We start from the raw sequence: 24210 nt of genomic DNA, 5'->3' as shown, positions 1-24210 counted from the left end.
GTGAGCACGTAGGTGGGTTCACATCAGTAAAAGGTTTATTAAGCTATGCTCCAGATTTTCTGCTCTTTAAATAAAGCTGATGCTTCCAGCCTTCACAGGTACATCAGAAGCACCTATACCAGAGCCCTAGCCACAAAAATCAGCTTCCATTGGTCTCTGGTGGGCTGCAGGTGGGCTGCAGGCATTTTCTGAAAGTCTCCAGGGGATTCTCACTCAGCCAGGGTTGGGACCCCTGATTCCATGTCAGGCTATGTCTATCCACATTCAACAAGTTATGTCTGATTCTTTTGAAATAAATTTGTCATTTTATTCCATAGGCCTTCAAGGAAAATCTACAACTCTCCAGACAACACAGGACAACATCAGCATTTCATTTTCAAACATGACTCACATCCCCTTTCCTCACTGTCTCTGACTTTCTCTGGGAGTCACTCTTGGTCCTGGCTGCTGAAGAGCAGTTTGCAAAGACCAAAAACTCAGTTCAACTCAGAAACTGCAGAAAGAGGGATGTGGTCTAAAACTGAGCCAATTCGGGGCTCCTCCCCACCTCGCTCTGCCTCCATCACTGACAAGTATTTCTAGTCTATTCACAACCTCCTACCTCAAACAATCGAAATACACTAATGCCACCAAAGGCTCAGCCTGCCACCTTCATCTGCGCCCTGGTGGAAACACTCTTCTCTTGACGGGAAAAATATATTTAGCTCATGCTTTGATCTTTCCTTTTACTTCCTCCCCAATAACTGCAACCCTTCCCCCTCATCAAGGCTCCCTTTCTGTTAAACATCTTTCCGACAGCGTGGTGGGAGACAGTGGCTCTGACGCTTTCCCATCACCTTCCTTCGTGAGCACACACCTATGGGAAGCTGGAAGCAGGTCAAGGCACCCCTCACTTCCTGATTCCCCATTTTTATAATAACCCCTGTTCTCTCAAAATGCACTTTCCGCACACGGACGACCTATTCTCAGCCCACGACAGATGATACAGATCAAGCATCTTCTGGCTACAGGACAATTGTCCATCTTCTTTGATGATTTAAGCATCTTACTCTTCGACTCAGTCTCTTCTGTGTCCCCGAAGGGGAACATAGATACTGATAACCTTTCCAGAACTCTGATCTCAAGGTACAGCCTGACCTTTCCAGCAAAATGGCTTTTACATCCACTGTACTCCTGCCCCCTGCTGACAGACATCACCTTACCTGAACTCCACTGGGAAGGGCTCCTTTTTCCATGTCTAACTGTGCAAGTACCTCTCTTCCACCTTTCCACCTCTCTTCTTCCTCCAGGACTCTCATGGCTTTCTTCAACAATGAGCTGAGCTTCTTCAAAAGGAGTCCAGCCCACTGCCCACTTCCTCACCAGCCATTTACTGTTAATCCCCTGAGGGCTGGATAGCTCATTGAAACAGAGAAGTTAAGAGCACGGTCATGACTTTGTGTCTAACATGTGACACATTGTGTGATCTTGGAGAAAGTGTTTCACCCCTGTAGACTTTGGTTTCCCTCTATAAAGTGGAAGGTAATAAAAACTTCTACATCACAGATATTGCTAAGAGGACTAAGTGATCTAATGCAATTGACTTGCTTAGCATAGTAGTTGTCATGCCGTAAACTCTTAACACACGCTACATTTTATTCTTTTTGTTAATATTGTTTTTCTATTGTTGTTGTTGTTGTTGTTGTTGTTGTTCTCTAGCTTCTACACCCACATTCATTGTAAACTGAATTAGTTGAAGTTCCACAGTGACACAGTCATGGGTCAGCAGGTTTCATCCTCATCTGTCACCAAAGCTGCACCCTTCCCGGGCTCCTCCCAACCTTGCATTCTGCTACAATCTTCCCTGCTAACTCTGCCATCATACTTTTCACATCAACCTTCAAATGCAGCATTCTTTCTCTAGAGGGACACTTATTCCTTCTATTGGTTAAAACTAGTTATTGTATTCACTTATAGCCCTAACCCCGGTTTTGCTTTTCCAGCGCCCTGCTGGGATATCATCACATGGTTAAACTGGCAGAAACTCAGAGTAAGCGTCAGCCAGGGAATTTGCCCCATGTCCACACCGTTCATTTGTCCTCGACAAGTGGGCAAAACCACCCTCCTGCTCCCAGGCTCATATCATTCACCCTCTAACTCCCTCTCTCTTACCAACCAGTGGCCTGTCAAACCCTGCAAATGTTGCCTCTGTTAATGCCCATCTCCTTCCCATTCACTGACCATTTCTTTTTTCCAGTTCTTCACATGTGTCAAGAGAAGTCTCTGTTCTACCTGCCATGTAGCTTTGACACTGAGCAAGACTTAACAGTTCCAGAGAAACCACTCCAGAATCATGAGTATTTCAGCAATGAGTAGCTTTAGGAGGTTCTGTATCTAATTCCAAATGCTGTAAACTCAGTATATTTCAGTATTTCCAAACAGCATAGTATTGGGGTTGAATATAGGTCAGATAACAAACTTTCAACTATTTTCTAGTACTTTCCTCCCTCAGTGAATGCCAAACTAGGTCAATTTTAGTTAGTTTTCAAGGGCTGACAAACAAGGTTATTCTGAGCACCAGGCAGAGGAAATGATGGCACAGGTGTGACTTCAAGGGGCAAGAAATTTCTCTGTCCCTGGCTCATTACCACCGAGGCATCATATCTAAGGTTCTTCCCCTGCAATCATCATTATATTTGAAGAAATAAGCTAAAGAACGTTAATTCTTACAACTTGCAATAGCAAAATAATGGAAGCAATCTTAATGTCAAATAATAGTGGATTATTTAAATAACTTAAGGTACAATCATATTATACAAAACCATGGAAATATTAAATATGGCATATCGGCCTGTTTAAAGATATTTAAAAACATCAAAAATGAAGAGAAAAGGCACACAGAATGGTTCCACTTTGTTATATTAAGAATACATTCAAAATTAGCAGGGGCAGTCTTGGAGGACTGGAATCATGAGAGTTTTTTTAATTTTTGCTTGACTGTAGTTTCTAGACTCTAAAATAAAAAATAAATAAAATTAAAAATAAATTATGGGAAAGAAAAAAGGAGTTTTCTCGTCATTATAAAAATGTCCCGAGTGAAGTAATGCCTGTGCCTTAAGCATAGCTTTTTATTAGTCAACACATAAAGTTAAAATAAATTAGGTTATTGAACATGTGTGGAAAGCATATATTGATAGAGTCTTGAGAAAAAGAAGACAGGAGTTTCTGAAGATACTAGAAAGAAAAAATATATAGCCACCAATAACAAGTAGTCAAAAAAGGGAGTAAGGATAAAAATAATCAGCTTCCGCATTTAATAAACTTGCCTAGAGAGAACCTGCCACTAAATGCATACGACCTTGAAGAAATGCAAACTTAGAGGTCTCTGCCAACTATGCTGTTGTTCTCTCAACATCCACAGGAAATCTACCTGCATAATAAAACAGGTTATGATGACTCACAGGAAAATCACATTTATTTTTGTGCCACTAACATATTCCATGAGAAGGATACAGCTCTCAGAATTTGGTCATGCGCACTGGGCCACCATGTTGCGTGAATCTCTAATCAGGGAAGTATGATGAACAATTTGAAGCCAAGTTTAAAATAGCTCTGTTTCAAATAAATACAACATTTTAAAATAAAAATCTAGACTTTTCTACATGTCGAATATTGTGTATAATCCCCCCCATCATTTCCCATTATACAAGGAAATTTATTAATGTTAAATTGTATTCTATTCTTGCCTACTCTAGATTGGAGGAAAGCTGATGTACCTGAGCAGTGCTAGGGAAACCTTTAAAGGAACTTTGTAAATAGGAATGCTTAGTTCGCTGAGTCCTGTCTGCTGGTCGGTTCTTGCTCTTTCTTTCTAATACATGTGGCATTAATTTCACTGAGAAGTACCCCTTAGAGGCTTCATAATGGAAGGACAAATTAATTAATGGTTTCAGATGAAACTTAAGGTCTTCTTTTGAAGTAATGTTATGTTGAAAAAAAGCCTGCCACCAATAGAAAAGATTGCTTTCAAACACCTAAAAATAGGCCAAGGCAGCCATGGGTTTGACCTAAATATGTGAACAATAATGAGCATGGACCTATTTGCTTGAAATATTGGGTTGGCCAGAAAGTTCATTTAGCTTTTTCCGTAAGTTGGCTCTAGTGGTGCTTAGTTGTCTTTAACTCCATTCAAAACAATCTTGTTAGATTGGATTGCATTGTGTTTGTTAGCTGTCCTAGCAACGTGGATTTAAAAATAACTTACCAAAATTGATGAATTTTTGTGTAGCCATTTTAATATTGAAGATGAAAGAAAACATGCAATGTTTTTGGCATATTATGCTTTATTATTTCAAGAAAAGTAAAAACACAACTGAAACACAAAAAAAGATTTGTGTGGTGTATGGAGAAGGTGCTATCACCGAATAAACATGGAGAAAGTGGTTTGCAAAGTCTTGTGGTGGAGATGTCTCACTGGATGATGCTCCATGGTCAGGTAGACCAGTTGAAGTTGATAGTGGTCAAATGGAGACATTAATTGAGAATGATCAACATTATACCATGTGGGAGATAACCAACATACTCAAACTATCCAAATCAATAAAGTTATTGGTGAAAATGAAAAATGTGTCTTTTATTTTATGGAAAAAAAATAAATAGATTCTTTGGCCAACCCAATACCTCCCAAACATTGCAATTTTTCAGAGAAAGAAAAAACTGAGGTTTTTAAAACAGGATTTGAACAGGAATGAGAGATCCTGGGGCACACTGTGTCTGATTTGGGCTAGAGCAATCAGACTTATAGGGGGAAAGAGCACAGTTCACCCTCACACCAACGGCACACACCCCATTTATGGACGGGCGTGGGGGCAGGACTCCAGGCAGTGGAGAACAGCTGCTTGGCATTCTGTTTTCATTCACTTCTAAAGAATTGTGGCAGCTTTTTAAATTGACTGTGGCTTTCAATTCTTGAACCAGGAACCACAGATCAAGGTAATTGGCATATGTCAAACTTAAAAACTAAATATTTAAAATGACCAGACTATTTACTCTTTGCTGTGTATCACTGAGTCTGCATTAGCAACAGAATAATAATGTAAGTGGTTTTTTTTTTAATTCTAAGAATTTTGGCTTTTATCCACTTGCAAAAGAAGAAAGAAGCAGTTAGTCATTACCTCTTCAGAAACTTTGAGATAAAGTAGCAAAACACATCACTTCCCATAAATCTGAATCTCCTTGGTTTCATGGCCAATACCCCATTCCCATCTACCTTTACCTCACAATTTTCAATTAAGTGAGGCTCTGTCTTGCTCCCCAATTCCAGTTTCTCTTCATTCTCATTCATTCTGCACACTATTGCCACAACAAGATAGGCAAAACTGTGGACTCTGCTACTTACTCAGTTTGGCTCTCCCATGTAACTCCCCTACTTCTTTTACATGGTAACTTATCACCTACTGGCATCCCAGCCCCAAATTCTAAGACAGAGCCCAGCCTGTCTCTGTGACCGATACCATCCTCTGTGCTGGCTCTGAGTTGGCTGGGTCCCTGGCTCAGTTAGTTTTACATGGAGGTGGGTGGATACGCTACTCAGCACTAAATATTAAGTCATGGGGCTGTGGGTAGATCAGCTTTCCTTAGAGACGGCTGTGTTTGGGCAAAAATAAAAACGTCTGTAATAAACCCAAACATCAAGAGAAGAAACTACATAGCTGCTGAAGCTGGCATGCTGTGCTGAGCTTCTCTCAACTCAACTCGATTTTTCAACATTGATCTTTTCTGTTCATTACACTTTAACTGCAAGGGAGATAGCTAAAAAGTATTATTAATTTAAAACATCACTTCAAAACAAACACAAACACACCATGCAGTAAAATACAAAATTTACATTCCTCTTTAAAGATAAAAGTAAGACATTTTCTAAAAATGTCTAACGTGGAGGATAGAGCACCAGCTAGACAAAGCGCTTTGGGTTACTCCTTCCCCTCTCCTGACTCAGGGCTCCCTCAAAGGAAGCGCCTCTGGATCTAAATGTTTGGGGGGGGGTGATAAGGGGCTATGCAGGCCGGAAGCAGGGCACACTGTGAGAAAATCTCCAAATGCCTTGAGACTTTGCCCGTAGCTTGTACTGAATACATGTAACCAGTTCTGCGTCTTTCTAGATGGCCCCTTGCATCTCCTTGTGTCTCCTTTCCTACTCATGGTCCCTTCCCTGCCTCTGAAGCCAGCTAAAAATCCACTACTAAGGGATGACAAGGATGAGCATGAAGATGTCTGTGATGGTTAATTTTATGTGTCCATTTAACTGGGTGAAGGGATGCCCAGTTTGCCAGTATAACATTATTTCTGGCTGTGTCTTATGAGGGTGTTTCTGGAAGAGATTAGCATTTGAATCTAATGACTGAGGAAAGAAGATCTGGCCTTGACCAATGTTGGCTGCCATCTTCCAATCCTTTGAATGCCCCAATAGGACAAAAAGGCAAAGGGTGAATTCTCTCTCCTTGAGTTTAGATGTCCATCTTCCCCTGCCCTTGGACATAGGAGCGCCTTTCAGCGCCTTTCTTGGGCTTTCAGACCTGGACTGAATTATACTTTCCCTAGAAGAACACTGATATTGTTAAGTTAGCCACTCTTCCCCTGCAATCCCTATGTGAACTCTGGGAAACCAACCTTATTCCAGCAACAGGGAAAAATCCGAATTGCTAAGCTAGTGGCTTTCACTAAGTGGTATCATCCTCCTAGTGAGTTTTAGAAATGTATGAGAGTGTGTTGTGGTCATCATAATGGCAGATGCTTCCAGCATTCTGTGCCCCACAACCAGGGGATCTAAATGAACTACAATGAATACAACAGCCTAGAAAACCAGGAACTGCACCACCCAAATGACCAGCAGTGGGCCTGTTGAAAAACACTGGTTTAAACTAATGAATGGCCACATGCTTGGGCTATATCAAAAGCACTTGAATACATACTTAACCAATGGCACATAAATAGCAAATCTGCACATGAAAAGGTGTTCGAAATCATTAGCTAGTAGGGATGCAAGTAGAACCACGATGAGAGGCCCGCACACAGCTATTAGAATGGCTGTGGTGCAGACGGAGAAAGACAAATATTGTGTGGTGTCACATACGTGTGGAATCAAAAAGAAAAAAAGGAAAGACAAAACAACAAAAACAGACTGACAAAAACAGAAACCAAAGGGATGGGAGCCAGAAGGGAAGATGACAGGGACTGGGTGAAAACAGTGAAGGGGACTATAAGCAGTTAATAACATTGTGATAAGTTAGCATGGTGACAAATGGTTACCAGAATTAGTGGGTGATCACACTGTGAGGTATAAAAACATCAAATTGCTATATTGCATACCTGAAACGAATATAACTAATATATTATATACCAACTGCAGTTATACTTTTAAAAAAGAATGACTATAATGAAAAAATGCTGAAAATACCCAAGTGTAGGTAAAGATACAGACCAACTGGAAATGTCCCAGATTGCTGGTAGGAATGCAAAATGGTGAGAAAACGGTTTGGCAGTTTCTTATAAAAGTAAATATACCCTTCTATGACCCAAAAAGTCCATCCTTGTTATTTGCCCTAGAGAAATGAAAGCTTACGGTCACATCCACACCCACACAACCTGTACACCAAGGTTTATAATAGCTCTATTCATGAGAGTCTCAAACTGGAAACAGCCCAAACATCCTTCAGTGAGTGAATGGTTCACAAACCGTGAAACACCTATACAACGGAATCTTACTCAACAACAAAGGAGCAAAGTATTGATCTACTTATGCTGAATGAAAGGAGCCAGTCTCAAAAGGTTGTATAATGTATGATCCCATTGATACGACATTCTCAAAGAGACATAACTGTAGCTTTAGAGAATAGATCAGTGGCTTCCTGGCGTTAGAAGAAGAGAGAAGCTGTAACCACAAAGGGCAATTTTGAAATTTCGTTCGTATGCATACATGTGTTAAAATTTATAGAATTGTACATTAAAAAGTCAATTGTACTGTATGCTAACTTTGAAATATAATTAAAAATAAGAAAAATAATTACCAAATATTTTTTTTCTACAGCTTTTTGCTTTGCAGCAGGGTTCTCAGGCAAAAATTAAAGTTATCTACTTAGCAAAGAAGAGATGCACACATTAGAAAGTTACAGTATGTAGAGGAGAGACAGAACAAAAACCACTGGGAGACTTGAGTGAGGAGAAATATTTCTGGGTAAGAATATGGACACAGATAAAATGTGGTAACCTGGATCTAGAAGGATTGATGGAAATTTTAATTTTAAAAGATTATATAATATTAGTAGTAGAGAAGTAATATTCACCCATGTACTACAGTCCAACAATACAGAACTATAAAACTAAAGAGTCACACACACACACACACACACACACACAAACTAATTACCACTAATCCACTCCCCAGGGGAACCAGTCTTAACTTGGACATAGCTTGGCTTATATCCTCCCAAACATTTTTATGCATAAACAAATGCTGACTTTATAGTTCATTGAACAGACTGCTCTCAGTAGAGTACAGACATGAAACGATTTTATTTTTCCTCAATGTCTGTAACCACGCTCTCTCAGATTTCTCTGCATCACCCCTAAAACTGGCTGGGAAAATGCCATAGCGTAGTGGTGCCCTCGGCCACTAAAACTAACTCACCAAGTTTATTTACAGCAGCATTTTTTTTGAGGGAAATGCATTAGCCTGAAATGATCTCCAGTAACACCTAACTTGTCAAGAACTTGATTAAAATTGCAAAAACAAATCAAGAGTATAAAAAACAAATCTGCCTAGGTTAATCTTATCTTATATATGTGATATCCAATATGTGTGGTTAGCTAAATTAATAATTTATGAGAAGACTTGATTATTTCCTCTATATCCCTAAAGATTTACATACTCAAGTCAGCCAAAAAGACACCTCGTGTTGTCCCTGTCAGAAATACGAAGAATCGCCTCACGTGCAGAGCCACTTTATGTCAAATATATAAACAAATGTGTGTGTTTGGTTTTATGTGTAGTAAATAGTAATATGCACAAGAGCAGGCCAAATGGATTGTATTTGCGTTGTCCTAGTCACTGCCTGCTGAGCAGGCACTTGCCTATTTTTAAAAACCCGTCCTATCCAAAAGTGGGGAACTCCGCAGTCACTATTTGGTCTTGGGCTAAAGGTGGTCGACATCTTAGCATCACTGCGCCGGTCAACGTTGAACTCACCAAAACAGAACACACGCAAAGAGACAACCATAGCTGATGTTAGCTGTATATATCACATGACCTCAATTTTTTTAGCTTCATTTCACAGACTACACAATCAAAAGGAGTTGGGTGACTTAAGGGCAACGTTAAAATGAAGGGGTTTTAATTTTTATATTTCGGTTGTGCAGGTTACTGAGTAAACCAACAGCATGCATATGGGGCTAGCACCCCCAACTCGTTTGAAACCAGATCCACAGTTCAGCACCATACCGGAAAAAAATTCCTAATTTTCTTTCATCATCAATACTATTTCTTTCGACCTTTAAACCTGACAGTCACGATCGCCTTTATTTGCACCATGCCAAAGAACTTTTCATTTTGAAAGACAGGTGAGCTCTGGCTTTCAGATCAGTCTTGGCCATTAACGCACTTCAATAACATTCGCCCATTTTAAATTCGATCTATTTATTTCTCATGCGCTAGTTTGTTTTTGTTTGTCTTTAAATGGCAGCTCCCAGCATGACTTTCAGAGAAGAATGATTCAAAGTTCATAAAATGTCATCACACTTTACCACTTTCTCTAACAAATTACCCAGGAAACTAAGATGAAACTGAAACTTAAACCATTTAAACTTTGTACAATACATGATGTAAAATTATTAGAAACACCAGTTTCCAAATATCTTACACAAATGTGTTCACATCGTCTATTAGTGAGAATTTATTGTTAATAGATCCAAAAAACATCAATGTGAAGAAATTATTTAAATTGATTTTATAGGGTTTTTATAATGTACCTTCTACTTCAACCAGAGATAAATTTCCCAGTAGTAATTCTATGTCTATCAACTTATATGATAGGACTGTGGTCTTTTGGAGATTCTCTTTGAGGTGAGCACTAATAAAATACCCATCTTAACTTTAATCAGGTTTCCTTAATCAAACCCCCTCCAAAATGACATTATGAACATCTACTGTATTACAATTTCTCAGTTATCACCTACACCATATCCAATTCCATGAGCGAAAAGAAATATCAGATTGCTGGGGAAAATAAAGCAAGGCTGCGATTATATAAAAATGACACAATGCGTGTAAAAGTCCCAAGGCCTGTGCTCATGATATGTGCTCAAAACCTTTGTTAAGTTTTGAATCCAATTTCTTAGTATGAAAAGTAACTGCGCCTACTTACACATGAAAAAAATGACAAAATAGGAAAAAATTAATTAAGTATCTGTATATAGGAAAAGCTGATATGTTTTCTAGATGAGAAAATTAGGGTTCTGAAAGAAGCAAAAGAAAATGAGATATAGCACTGTTTATATAAAACTGTAGCTACGAAGCTACAGTTTGCTAATGACAAAAAGAATCCTCAATACCTTACTAAGGATATCTGAAAACAGACTGAAATGTCAGAAAGAGTGGTTTTTCATACTTTTAGACTTCATGGATCAGTAATTGCTTTTTAAGGATTCATTATGATTTCATAAATATAAAAAAATTTAAACCAAACAATTGAGAGAGTAATCTCAAAAATGGAATAAACATAAGGTACTTTATGGAGACTACATTGTTCTTACTTTTATTTACTCTAAAGGCAGAACGGCCTGCCACAGACCAGCAGTCACCCACAAAGCATTTGTGGCGTTTGCCCAGTCTCATGGGGGCCACTGTGACCAGAGTGTCTGAGATCTGCACTCACCTCCTTCAATGATGTCTTTTCAAGGAGCTTCAATTCTTCTCTCCATATACAAGAGAAAAACCTCACTATGAAACTGATTACCTTAACTTAGGCTAAAGTCATGTCAAAGAGCAAATGCCTACTGGTGCGTTATCAGAGGGCACACTCGATAGTCCTTTTACCCTGGTAATTTTGCAGATGCTCCTGCCACGTGTTTGTACCAGATCCGACTTTGGAGAAGACTAAAGAAAAGGGAACTGGAGAGCATTATGCTAAGTGAAATAAGCCAGGCAGTGAGGGACAAATACCATATGATCTCACCTTTAACTGGAACATAATCAACAAAAGAAAAAAGCAAACAAAATATAACCAGAGACATTGAAATTAAGAACAATGTAACAATAGCCAGAGGGGAGTGGGGAGGGGATAGTGGGGAGAGGGGTCTATAGGAGCTACTATAAAGGACACAAGGACAAAATCAAGGGGGAGGGTAGGGGAGGGGGAGGGAGGTTGGACTGGCTGTGGTGGGGTGGAGGGATGGGGAGAAAATGCAGATAATTGTAACTGAATAAAAATAAAAATTTAAAAATTTAAAAAAAAAAGAAAAGGGAAGTAAGGTGAGGTATAAACAAGAATTCTCTGAACACCATTGATCTACGTGTTATTATTTAATTTCACATTAAATTGTGAAAGTACAGATGTGGGCAAAAGTACACTTATAGTTACGTATATGGAAATATAATAATACCCAATACAAGAATAAACTCTGTTCCGTGTACTGTCCGTGGTGAACCTACTTTTGCCCACCCTGTATTATCAGTAGACACTAGTAATGATACTTTAAAAAAGCAAACTGAGGTTCACTGAAAGCTGCCAAAGACACCTCCACCGCTGCGAGGCCCAGAACCATGACTCCATCGCGGGGCCCCACAGGAGGGTTTAAGCACTCGGCGCTGTCAGCTGCTTTGATCATTACCCGCAACCCTCCCTGTGATATCCATCAGTCTCTTTTTCAGAATGGCCTTTCCCCTATCAAAATGTACCCTGGCTCCTGACTTTTACTTTCTCAAAGTCTAATAAATGTCTCCAAAGCCTCCCAAGGGCTAACAGGCTACACCTCCCCTTTTAATAGACATTTCCACTTCCCAGCAACATTGCCTTTATCCAAAAGCACAGTGGACAGCAACATAACTGAAGAGTGGCACATTTTCAGACACCAAGCATCTGGAACTGAGGCCCATGGAGCTACAACTGTATGACATGCCCCCAGCTCTTAAGATAATAGAAGCATTGTGACTATTATCACCAATTCTTTGCAGAGCACACACTGAATTATCAAATTGGAATAAAAGCAGAACATGACGTGGGAAAAAACAATGATACCTATTGGAAAACCCCTCTGAGTGCCTGAACTCTTTGATTACTTATAACCTATGTCAACCAAGGATGAGATCAATAAATATCACAAACACTTACTAGCTCCAGTGACTCTCCAAGGGAATATAAAGGAACAGTTTTCCAACTTTATTGAGGTATAATTGACAAATAAAATTGTAAGATATTCAAAATCTACATACCAAGTCTCTATTTGATATGCACACACATTTTGAAAGGATTTCCCCCACTGAGTTAACACATCCATTATCTTACATATTTATGTTTTTGTGCGTGCAAGACACCATTTAAGTTCTACTGTCAGCAAATTTCAAATGCACATACAATACTATCAGCTCTAGTCATCATGTTATACATCAAACTCTCAGACCTCATTTATCTTGTAACAAAGTTTGTACCCTTTTACCAAGCTCTCCCTGTTTGCCCCACCCCCTGCCCCTGGGAACCACTTTTCTCCTCTCTTGAAGGAACAATTTTTAAAGTCCTGGCGTTGTCCACAGGTTCCTGAGAAGGAGTGTGTGTTTCTCCCCCATTCCTAACACCTCCATAACAAAGTACTGGTTTCTACTCTATAGAACATATTTGAGACCCCACTCTCTTCATCCCTTCTTCCGTGACCTGGAACTTCTTAGGGCAGTTGTGTAAGAGAAAAATTAACTTTTCCAGAGTTAAGGCAATATAGTTAGGTCTGCCTGTGTTGTTTTTTTAGACTTTTCAATAAATATAGGTGAATTGACCTAAGGATCTCCCCATTCACACTTTGGTGACTGGCTGGAATTGTAGGGAAGTACATTGTCAAGAAGCTTACATGTGTTGTTTCTCACAATAACTGATATGGGTACCATTTATCTTCATTTCACAGACAAGGATCTGATGATTAGGGGAGTTGATAAACTTGCCAAGATCACAGAGCTGGGGGGCGAGTGGTGGGAGCTGGAACTGTGCCCAGCACACCTGTCAAGGCTGTTTTCACCACGATGTGACTCCTTTGTCTCTGATTCCACGGGGCTAAACCAACTCAAATATTCTGAGAATAAAACTGGTGTTTTAAAAATTAACTGTTTCTTTTTTAATTATTTTCATCTTTGTTCAATACTTATTCTATATTTTCCATTCCTATGAACTTCAATTTTGGGGTCTCCATAATATGGCTCTCTTACTATCCACAGATTATGAGTTTAAAGGTACAACTTCAACAATTAAATATACCCAAACAAGAGTTCTTTTCCATGGTAAAGATGCCAGAAATGGTTTGGACTTGCCTCTTTCTGCAGATGAAACATGAAATCTAGGCATCATGTCTCCCAGGTGAGAACTTACAAGAACCTAAGCTCTACCCTCCCCCCAAGACGTGTATAGAATTACATAAATTAAATATCGGAGGAAACTCAGATTATCTGGTTCAGTATTTTCTTATCAGTGAGTCCACCCTTATCTGAGGGGCACATGTTCCAAGACCAACGGTGGATACCGGAAACTCAGGAAGTAACAAGCCCTGTATATACTATGCTTTTTCTTACACATACATACCTGTGGTAAAGTTTAATTTGTATTAGACACAGTAAGAGATTAACAACAATAACTAATAATAAAATAGAACAGTTATAACAATCTATTGCAATAAAAATTATGTGAAGATTGTCTTTCTCAAAATATCTTACTGTACTGTACTCACCTTTTTTGGACACACTTTATAGCTTCTCTTTGGCACATCCAAGTCACCAGCATTACTGTTCTTGCACTTTGGGGTCAGTTTTAAGTAAAATAGGGGTGACTTGCACACAGCACTGCAATACTACCCCTGTCCATCCACAACCAAGAGGGCTGCTACGTGACTACCAGTGGCAGAGCGTCTGCAGCGTGGAGACGCTGGACAAAGGGACAACCCTCCTCTCGCAAGGGATGGCCTGAAATTCCATCACGCTATTCAGAATGGTTAGCATTTTGAACTACGTTTAACTGCAGGTCATTGAAACCATGGAAAGCAAAACCGCAGAGAAACGGGCACTACCGTACATACAGGAACCAAAAAATCACTCTTGCATCTCAAGTATTATAAAAACAAACCAAAACCAAATGCACAAACGTTCCAAATATCTCAAGTTCTCTGTTCTACCTCATCCCTACTCTAGTTGTCATTGCAGTATATGACAGAGAAGAATCTTCCTCTCGGCATTGAAATTTGATGAATTAAGAAAGAGAATCAAAGCAAAATATAAACTCAAAAATAAACATAAAAATCCTCAAAAGTAATGTAGATTTTATTGATTTCCTAAGTACCTCATTAATTATCACTGCCAGTGGCAAAGTGTTTCCAGATACCTGAAAATATCTCATACTAAGTGACTTTTTTTGTAGTGCTTAATTTTCACAACTAAATTGTAAATATACCTATTTTTTGGAGCAAAAACAAGGTAAAATTAATCACTAAAAATGGTACTTAAAATAGCATCTCTACAGCTGTACTTCTACCCACTGCGAGAAAGTTCCACAACCTTAAAATCATTTCATTGCTCTGCGAACTAGCATTTGGCTAATAGGTACGGAGTCTGCCATTTTCCTTCTGTCACACTTTGCCCGGCTACTGTCAACACCAACCTGCAGATCTGCCACCTACACCATGGCTGCCTGCCAAAGGCCAGGCCAAGGTGTCCAGGGCTCTCTGCCGGTTGCTGACACCTCTGTCGAAGCTGCTAGCACCAAGCCTGTGGGCATTTAGTGCTTTTCACATTGCTCAAAGATTTTATGGAAGGCAACTCCTTCCATTTTCACTCACAAGCAAAACTGATGAGGTTGAGTTAGAAGTCAGTCAGAAGGGGAGGCAGCCTGCCATACTCAGGGTCTCTCGTTTTCTCTGAACAAACAATGGAAGTATCTCTTCTCTTCTTTTCCCTCAGGACCTGGGAATGAGTCTCTGCCTGGGAGGTTCATAATGTCACTTAAAAACCTTCCTTTAAAAGTATCGAATTATCAGCCTCCAGGTGTGGCTGAAACTTAAGGTGAATTCAGTTTAGACTTAGCTAGGAATCCACACGCACACACAGAGGAACAGGTAAAAGTCACGCCTATGTTGCTTAACCAAGGTTTACTGAGTACCACTTGCCAGGTATCAGACACAGCGCTAGGTGCTAGGAAAATTAAGTTCCTGACCTCGAAGAATTTGATGTCTGCTGGCTGTCAAAGCTGTTCAGGCAAAAGGATGAAAGCACTCAAGGTATCTATAAATCTGCTCTCAGATGAAGAATAAAGCACCAAATATCCGCTTACTTTGCCTCCTTCTCTCATAAAGTCTCATCAATTCGTCAGGATCACAGAAAGTTGAGGTTATTATGAAGAAAGTCATTGTGAGTTGTTTGAAATATTAGTAAACCTAAAAAATACAATTCAACCCATGGTAATTTTGCCTTTATTTGGACCATAAAGATTCTATGGTTTAGCCTTGACCATTGTGGCTCACGTGGTTGGGCGTCATTCCACAAAGTAAAAGGTCACCAGGTCATTTTCTGGACAGGGCACATGCCTAAGTTGTGGGTTCAGTGGCCAGTTGGGGTGCATACGAAAAGATCGATGTTTCTTTCTCACACTGATGCTTATCTATCTCTTTCTCCTCCCTTGCCCCCTCTATAAAAATGAATAAATGAAACCTTTTTAACAAAAGATTCAGTGATTTAGCTTGAGAGACGTGCTGCACAAATATATTCACTGATTTGCATGTTGATGTTCTGCCAACATAGAGGGTTCATACAAGAATCACTCCACTTTGCATAACATCTGTATTTTCATTGGAAAAAATGGAGTATGTTGTTCACTATGTCACTGCCCTTAAATTTCCTTGCATGTTATCATTGATCAGTAATTTCCCTACTGTGCCTGTTATTTTTACTTATGAAAAGTATTTTATTTTCTTAAAAGACTTCACTTATTTACTTTTAGAGAGGGAGAAAAAGAGGGAGTCAAACACCAATGTGTGAGAGGATCATTAATCAGTTGCCTACCAGATGCCCCCAACTGGGAACCTGTCCTGCACCCCAGGCATGTACACTGATGGGGAATCGAACCTGCAACCTTTCAGTTCATAGGCCAGTGCTCAATCCACTGAGCCACACCAGCCAGGGCTATGAACAATATTTTATAAAAAGCATTGTAATGAACATCATTATAAATAAATATTTATATATTTCTTCACTTCAAACAGAATCCTAGAGTAGAATTACCTGGCCTCAATGCATATTGTGCTCTAGAAAAGTTGTAATAATTTACAATTTTACTTGAAGTATATGAAACTACATGTTTTATGGAAATATATTTAAATAAAAAAACCTAACTGTTGGAAGTGTTCCTGTCACAAGAAATTATCTTACATACAGGAAGAAAAATTCCAGATAAAGGTAACAGACAAAACATGATATTCTACACACAATAGTTACTGGATTTAAAACTTTTTAAAATCAGATAGTGCTGCTAACCATATCTATGTTCTTCTTTTGAACATTTTACACACACACACACACACACACACACACACACACACAGGATGCCTTTCTCCTATAACCCTCCTTCTACTTACCTATATCCTCCCCCTCCTATAGATACCCTGCCTTGATAAGTTTAGCAGTTAAGGGTATATTTTTTAATTGTATGATCCATTTATTAGGTATGGTCCTAATTAATTATAACTCTTAATTTAGCCATTTAGTCCTATCTCTATATAGTATTTGCACTCATGTAAATAATTATTCTCCATGTTTCAAATGCTCTTATTTTTATTTTTTCACTTTAATTATATTTTATTGGTTATGCTGTTAGAGTTGTCCCAATATTTTCCCCTTTGCCCCCGTATGCCAAAGCCCCCACTCACTCAGGCAATTCCCACCCCTTTATTCATGTCCATGTGTCATGCATTTAACTTCTTTGGCTACTCCATTTCCTGTACTGTACTTTACATCCCCACGGCTATTCTCTAACTACCAATGTGTACTTCTTAATCCCCTCACCTCTTCACCCATTCTCCCACACCACCCTCTCACCTGGCAACCATCAAAATGATCTCTGTATCCATGATTATGTCTCTGTTCTTTATGTTTGCTTACTTTGTTTTTTAGATTCGGTTGTTGATAGGTATGTGTTTATTGCCATTTTATTGTTCATAGTTTTGATCTTCTTCTTTTTCTTAAATAAGGCCCTTTAACATCTCATAAAATAATGGTTTGGTGATGATGAAGTCTTTCATTTTTTCTTGTCTGAGAATCTCTTTATCTGCCCTTTGATTCTAAATGATAGCTTTGCCAGGTAGAGCAATCTTGGCTGTGGGTCCCTGCTTTTCATGACTTTGAATACTTCTTGCCAGTCCCTTCTAGCCTGCAAAGTTTTTTTGAGAAATCACCCGACAGTCTTATGGGAATTCCCCTGTAGGTAACTAACTGTTTTTCTCTCCTTATCTTTAACCTTTGGCATTTTACTTATGATGTGTCTTGATGTGGGCCTGTTGATATCCATCTTGTTTGGGACTCCCTGTGCTTCCTCAACTTGCATGTCTATTTCTTTCACCAAATTAGGGAAGTTTCATTATTTTTTTAAAATAGATTTATAATTTCTAGCTTTTTCTCTACTTCTTCTGGCACCTCTACAATGTGAATGTCGGGACACTTGAACTTGTCCCAAAGGCTGCTTACACTATCCTATTTTTGTGGATTATTTTTTCTTGTTGTTCTGATTGGGTATTTTTTGCTTCTTTATGTTCGATATCATTACTTCAGTTCTTGGCTTAATCCATTCTACTGTTGATTCCCTGTAAATTGTTCTTTATTTCCATTAGTATATCCATCATTTATGCCTGGGTTTTTTCATGCTGCTGAGGTACTCACTGAGTTCCTTGAGCATCCTTATAACCAGTGTTTCGAATTGTGCATCTGATAATTTGCTCATTTCCATTTTGTTCATTTTTTTCTGGAGCCTTGATCTATTCTTTCATTTGGGCCCTGTTTCTTTGTCTCCTCATTTTGGCAGCCTCCCTGCATTTGCTTCTGTGTATTAGGTAGAGCTGCTATGACTCCCTGTCTTGGTAGCGTGGCGTAATGTAGTAAGTATCCTGCAGGGTCCAGTGGCACAGCCTCCTCTATTACCCAAGCTGGGTACTTGAGGTGTGCCCTTTGTGTAGGCTGAACACACCCTCCTCTTATAGTTGAGCCTTGATTGCTGCTGGCAGGTCAATGGGAGGGATTTAGCCAAGTCAGTCAGCTGCAAGGACTGTCTATGACCACTGACCACTGTGGAAGATCAGCTGTGCAGGGGCAGGATGGTGGTGTTCCAACATGGTCTGTAGCTGTCCACTGGGTGTGCGGGCTCTGGGGTTTCCCAGGTGGTACAGGCCAGGGTCAGCCACCACCTGTGTTCCACCTCTGGGCACCCAGCATGAGCTAGAAAGCAATCTGCAGATGGCTACCACTTGTAGCTGGGAGCTGGGAGGTTCCCAGGCATATCCAAAATGGGATCCCAATCTGGCTGCTGCTAGTTTCAGGCTTTGGATGGCTTAGCCATAGGTATGAGGGCTAGAGGCTCCCTAAATTCTATTGTTGTTTGTTTGAGAAGATTTAGAAATATGGGAAGCCTACGCCTAATCCAACCATTCATATGAAAAAGCCATAATTAGCAGCTTAGGTTGGCTGTAAATTGGGTGGGGAAGAGCCTCCAGGATTCCCCAGGACAAAGCAAACCCAAATCATATGAGCCAGGTTGATAGGATCTCAGATATGGCACCAGTCTGCCAGCTCTGTAGCTCTGTGTGGAGAGGGCTCAGAAAAGGAACAATGGCCTCTGCTGCCTTTCTCTCTGGACAATAGCTGTCCCACAGCTCTTGCCTTGGTACCAGACACTTCAGCTCTTCCCTGTATGCCATGGGTGCCTTTCAAGCTGTGCCCCCAGTGCTGAAGCTCAGAGGGAGTGAGTCTGAGTAAGTCTGTGTGCAGGTCCATTAAGAGGCACTTCTTGGGAATCCAGTAGTTCCTTTAAGTGACTCAAACCCTGCTGTATTTTACAGCCAGAAGTTATAAGGACTTATCTTCCTGGCACTGGAACCCTGGACTGTGGGCCTGGTATGGGGCTGTGACTCCTCACACTCAGATATCCCTCTCAAATTTTTATCTACCACATATGGATATGGGACTAGCCTCGTTCATGGTTACACATCTCCATGTCTTCGTATCTCCTACCAGTCTGAATGGATGTAGTTTCTTTAGTTCCATAGTTGTCAGACTTCCATTAAACTCAATTTCTGATGGTTCTGAGTGATGGCTGTTCTGTAGTTTAGTTGTAATTTTGATGTGCTTGTGCAAGGAGGTGAGCTGTGTTTACCTACACCTCCAACTTGACCTGAAGTCTTAGAATACTTATTTGTAACACTCTTATTTTTAAATCTCTATCAGTCTTCACAGGACAAACATAAAATTAAACCTAACAAAGTTTTGAAGATGACCCACTTCATGGTGGGAAAGCAAGCATTGCCCCAGGTCTAATAGTCAGTTTGAAAGCTCACATCATCTATCTAAAGAGAACAAACACCAATCACAAGTCTAGGGTTTCTCCAAGCGAAAGAAGTGACTATACACCACTGTTATTCCCATTACTCTAATGAATACTGTGTGCATACTATGCATAGGCAGTTTTCAAAGATTTTGTCCCTCAGTCCATATACCAGCCCTAGGAGGCAAGCCATGTCCCATTTTATAGATGAGGAAATAGTAGTTCATATAGTTTGAGCACTAGAGCCTAGATTTGAACCCTCACCCCACAGTTCTTTCATTTAACTATCAAAATCAAGAAGAATAAAAACTATAATTTTTTAAATTTTCAATTTCCAAACTTTTAAAATTGGCATAAATTTTTTTCTGTTGTATGCCCAGAAATTTTTTGGCATGCCATTTAACATAGCCTACACAATAGTTCCATATAATGATATTTATCTCTCAATAAAGAATAGGGAAGTTCTACAACACTCACCAGCTATTGAAAACACAAAGCACTAAGGAAGAGCTTTAAAAATAAATTGAAGGGCCTCTGGTTCGAGATGGTTGATGGAACGCATGAGTTTCTCTCCTATATTTCTCTTGATCCCATTAAAATGAGAGTTAAGGAATTTTAAAAGAATATAGCCACAACGATGAGAGGTATTGCAGGGTAGGGGCATCTGCTTGAAAAAGCATATTATAAATTTCTGGAAGATGAAAAGGAGGTGGAGGTGTAATGCTAGATGAAGCAGAGCTCCAGCCAGAAAGAGACCATAATAAATGCTTTACCAAACCCAATAGGCCCATCCAAAGTCAAGAAAGGCAAATTCCATAGGGGGTGGTACTGTGGTAGGATTACAAAGAAGAGAATTCATTGAAAATCTCTAAGACCAACTCCCTTTCTCCTTCCATACCCTATGCAAAAGAGTAGAAGCAGCCAGGAGGCCAACAAGCTGCAACCAAAGGACTCCCAGGACAGAAGGGTGGATGGATGGATGGATGGATGGATGGATGGATGGATGGATGGGTGGATGGGTGGATGGATGGATGGGTGGATGGATGTGCAGAAGCAGATGGAACAATAAAACATGCACGAATTTCCAGAATAAAAGCTGAACTCAACTAGGAAAACAAAATAGGACTGAAAAAACTCTATTTCCCTTATTTCCTTCACACATTCTAAAAGATCTCTGTGATAAGCTTATTAATTCACGCTGACATTTTCGTCCTCCAGTCTCCCACTAGGACATGATATCCCATAAGAGGTTCAGGAAAGCAATCCTGGGGGCTTTCTCATCTGCTCCCGGGATGAATGTCATCAAGTTAGTATTTAAAAGCATGAGGTGGTCTCTGAATTGCTACATTCTGACAAGAACACAAGGTCTTTTTTGGAGAACAAACTGGGGGTGACCTCTTCTACAGAAGCTATACATGCAAAGAAAAAGCCCATTAACTGAGAAGAAAATTGATGAAAGGCCTTTTGAGAAATTTTTAGGCTATAAGTAAAAGAGAAAGACCAGCAATTAAACCACAGACATCCTCTCACCATTTTTAAAAATCACTTCCTTACGTTCATGAAGCTCGTGTAACAAAATAAAGCCCATGACTCTCTCAGCAATTACATCACTAATACAACAGTTTATGTGTCATTCCCTGAGGGGAGCTGTACTTGGGATGGAACAAGTAGACATGTAAGTAATTGTAATTCCCACAATGAGAACCTAGAAAATACTTCGCCACACATACAGTGTGCTATAAACGTCACTGTGAAGGCTCAGCTGGGTTAAAGCCTGCAATCCATCTCCCTTGTTATTCACCATCACACAGAGCTGTATGTAGCAAAAGATGCACTGAAACAGTACATCTCGGACTTACATTATCAGGAGACACTGCTTTAATCAGCAGTGGTTTTCAAAGGACTGGCTGGCTTCAAGAACTTCATCTGAACCATAGAGTAGAAATCTGGATCCTTATCAGTTTCACTTTACTTCCACTTCCCCTCCCCGGGTTCTAATAAACACAGCCTTCATTTTTCTTAAAGGAATAAGGAAAATGGAAATGGTGGCTAGGATTTTGCCATTTCCACACAGTCCACCTTTTCCCCAGCCTGCAGTGATGCAAAGGGACTAAAATTAGAGTTGCAAAGGGACTAAGATATCTGTGTCAGGTACAGCGCAGGGAGCAGCGCGAACTACAAAAGGGAATGAATAAGAGCTAAAGAAACCATTTTAGAAATAACATCTAAAACGCCGATCTCATGTTTTCTAAAATTTATTCCTAATGAAAACACAGGATCCACTTTATTTTATGTAATATGAGAAAACAGAATGCTTTGTTTTGATAATATTTCCATGTTCATATTGAGGCCACTTTCTTCACCCATATATTCCATAATTTTCACCCATGATTCAATTCTCAAATTGTTGTTGTTTCTCAGGGAAAATAAAGAAAATATGTGCAATTCAATGCATGAGAACTAAACTTTTTATACTACAAAAAAGGTTTAATCTAATAACAAGGATATTTATTTTCCATTTCATCAGTGATGACATAAAAATATTTACTATTTGAAGGTTTCTACTGTTTGTATAAACAGGCATTTGTTAGCATGGAAAGGATTTAATAAGTACACCGCCAAGGGACACTTTCTGCAGACCGACAAAATTCTAAAGAGCCTAGCCATCGTTCCCAACCCAATCCAAACTCTCACTTCATAGAGAACAAAACCAAAGTTCAGTGATTTGTCACAGGCCACACAAACACAAATTCAACACCAATACCAGCCTCCTAAACTCAGACACAGCATGATTTTCACCACACCGATGGCACCCAGGAAGAGACAGAAGGCCTCTTTTTTGGGAGATGAAGTCCCCATCATCATACGCACACACACAGCTTTCATAGATATGTACGATGGTACTCAGAACACCTGCATGCACTCACCTTCCCTAACTCACCATTTCTCCAGTCCCATCACTTTGCAGTTTATCATTCTACATTATGTAGAACTCAACATTCTGCAATTATGCCCACTACGATTTCAGTTCCCAGTTCAGCTTCGTAATTTCCCCTTGATCTGCATAGTCCACCATTATCATGGCACCTCATCTCCTCCTTCCTGTTTTTAAATTTCATGCTACAGATTCTTCAGGTATTTTTTAAAGTTTATTTGTTACTGGCTCAATGGAGAGGAAGCCAGAAAGATGTTAGGGTGGGATTATTTCTGATGCAAAGAGACTTAAAACCAATTTAGTTTTTCACTTGACCTGCCAAATGATCAGGATTCATAGTTACTTTCTGCAACCGTACATCTTCAGCTGGAGTAAGACCAGAATCTTATTACTCATAATGCTTGAGGGATGTCTCAATTCTTTGACATACATTATCAACAAACTTTCTAATACCAGGTGCAGACTGATCAATCCTATATCCACTTCATTTACTTCTCAGAGAGTTCATATCTCCCTCAGAAATGGGAATAAATTAACTTCACTAAAATCACATAAGCAACACTAAGTTCAGAAGTTCCGAGAATCCTAGTTCTGAATTTCCTCCACTTGCCTTCCAGTTGAAGGATACTTATTGAAGTACTGATCATACAATTTTGTTCATTACTGTCCATCTGGTTTGTTGTGTGTGTGTGTATTTTTTAATAATTACTTTCACAGAGTATTTTAAATGTCAATTTACATTTAAATGTCTATTTACAGAGCTCTGGTCCTCTATGGAGGAAAGGGAATAATAAATTCAAAATATACTGAATGGGCCATCCTGGGCAATATGCCAAGATAGAGCTATAGAATGTGCAGAAAACACCACAAACATGTTAAAAGGCCAGCAACATTCTTAAAGATGCCCAGATGCCTGCCATTCTCCACGACAGTGTCACCCATGAAAGCAAACATGAGCCAGCAGCATAGGGGCTTAACGTTTAGGGACAAATGAACTCACATTCTCTACCATCAAAATGACCACTGAGACAAAATGGACATTCAATGCACCTTTAACAGTAAAATCCCAAACACAGAAACGGCCATTGGTCCACTCCTACAAGTGACAAAAGAATGAAAGGAAGTTCCCAAAACAAATAATAAAATGCCAAAGAAAAGGAAATGTCATTGTTTGTTTTCATCTTTCCTTCATTTTGATCATTACTAAAATTAATTTAGTGCGGATCCAGGGCCATCAATTATGATACAAGGATACATAGATCTAGCATCTTCCCTCCAGAGATTTACAACCCTAAATTTACCACTTATTTTAGTACATAATCTTGTCAGGAATCATGTATAGATCAGAAACAACATTCAAGCCATACTGAAAATATTCTCCAAATAACACATCTGAAATATCAGCAGCATAAACTTTTTCTTCAGGTATATCAGTGCTTACTGAGTGCCTGTAACCAATTACTCTAGTTAGATACA

The 24210-nt window shown here is 39.5% G+C and overlaps 1 protein-coding gene across 8 annotated transcripts in view; it reads right to left on the bottom strand.

Annotated features, from left to right (window-relative positions):
- Positions 1-24210, bottom strand: part of MLIP (muscular LMNA interacting protein) — a 225113-nt gene that overhangs the window by 195653 nt on the left and 5250 nt on the right. For 6 of the 8 annotated variants that reach the window (XM_053914199.2, XM_053914203.2, XM_053914202.1 and 3 more), the window contains exon 1: positions 1203-1464. The exons of the other annotated variants lie outside the window; for them this stretch is intronic. In XM_053914199.2, the coding sequence (XP_053770174.1) occupies positions 1203-1298 (96 nt within the window). In that variant the 5' untranslated portion in view covers positions 1299-1464. Of the gene's footprint in view, positions 1-1202; positions 1465-24210 lie in introns of those variants that run through there. 8 annotated transcript variants of the gene reach the window in all.

The sequence above is a fragment of the Desmodus rotundus genome, chromosome 11, assembly GCF_022682495.2.
Source record: "Desmodus rotundus isolate HL8 chromosome 11, HLdesRot8A.1, whole genome shotgun sequence".
In the NCBI taxonomy this organism is placed as follows: Eukaryota; Metazoa; Chordata; class Mammalia; order Chiroptera; family Phyllostomidae; genus Desmodus; species Desmodus rotundus.
The sequence above is the reverse complement of the archived record's forward strand: the minus strand, read 5'-3'. Positions and strand labels throughout refer to the sequence as shown.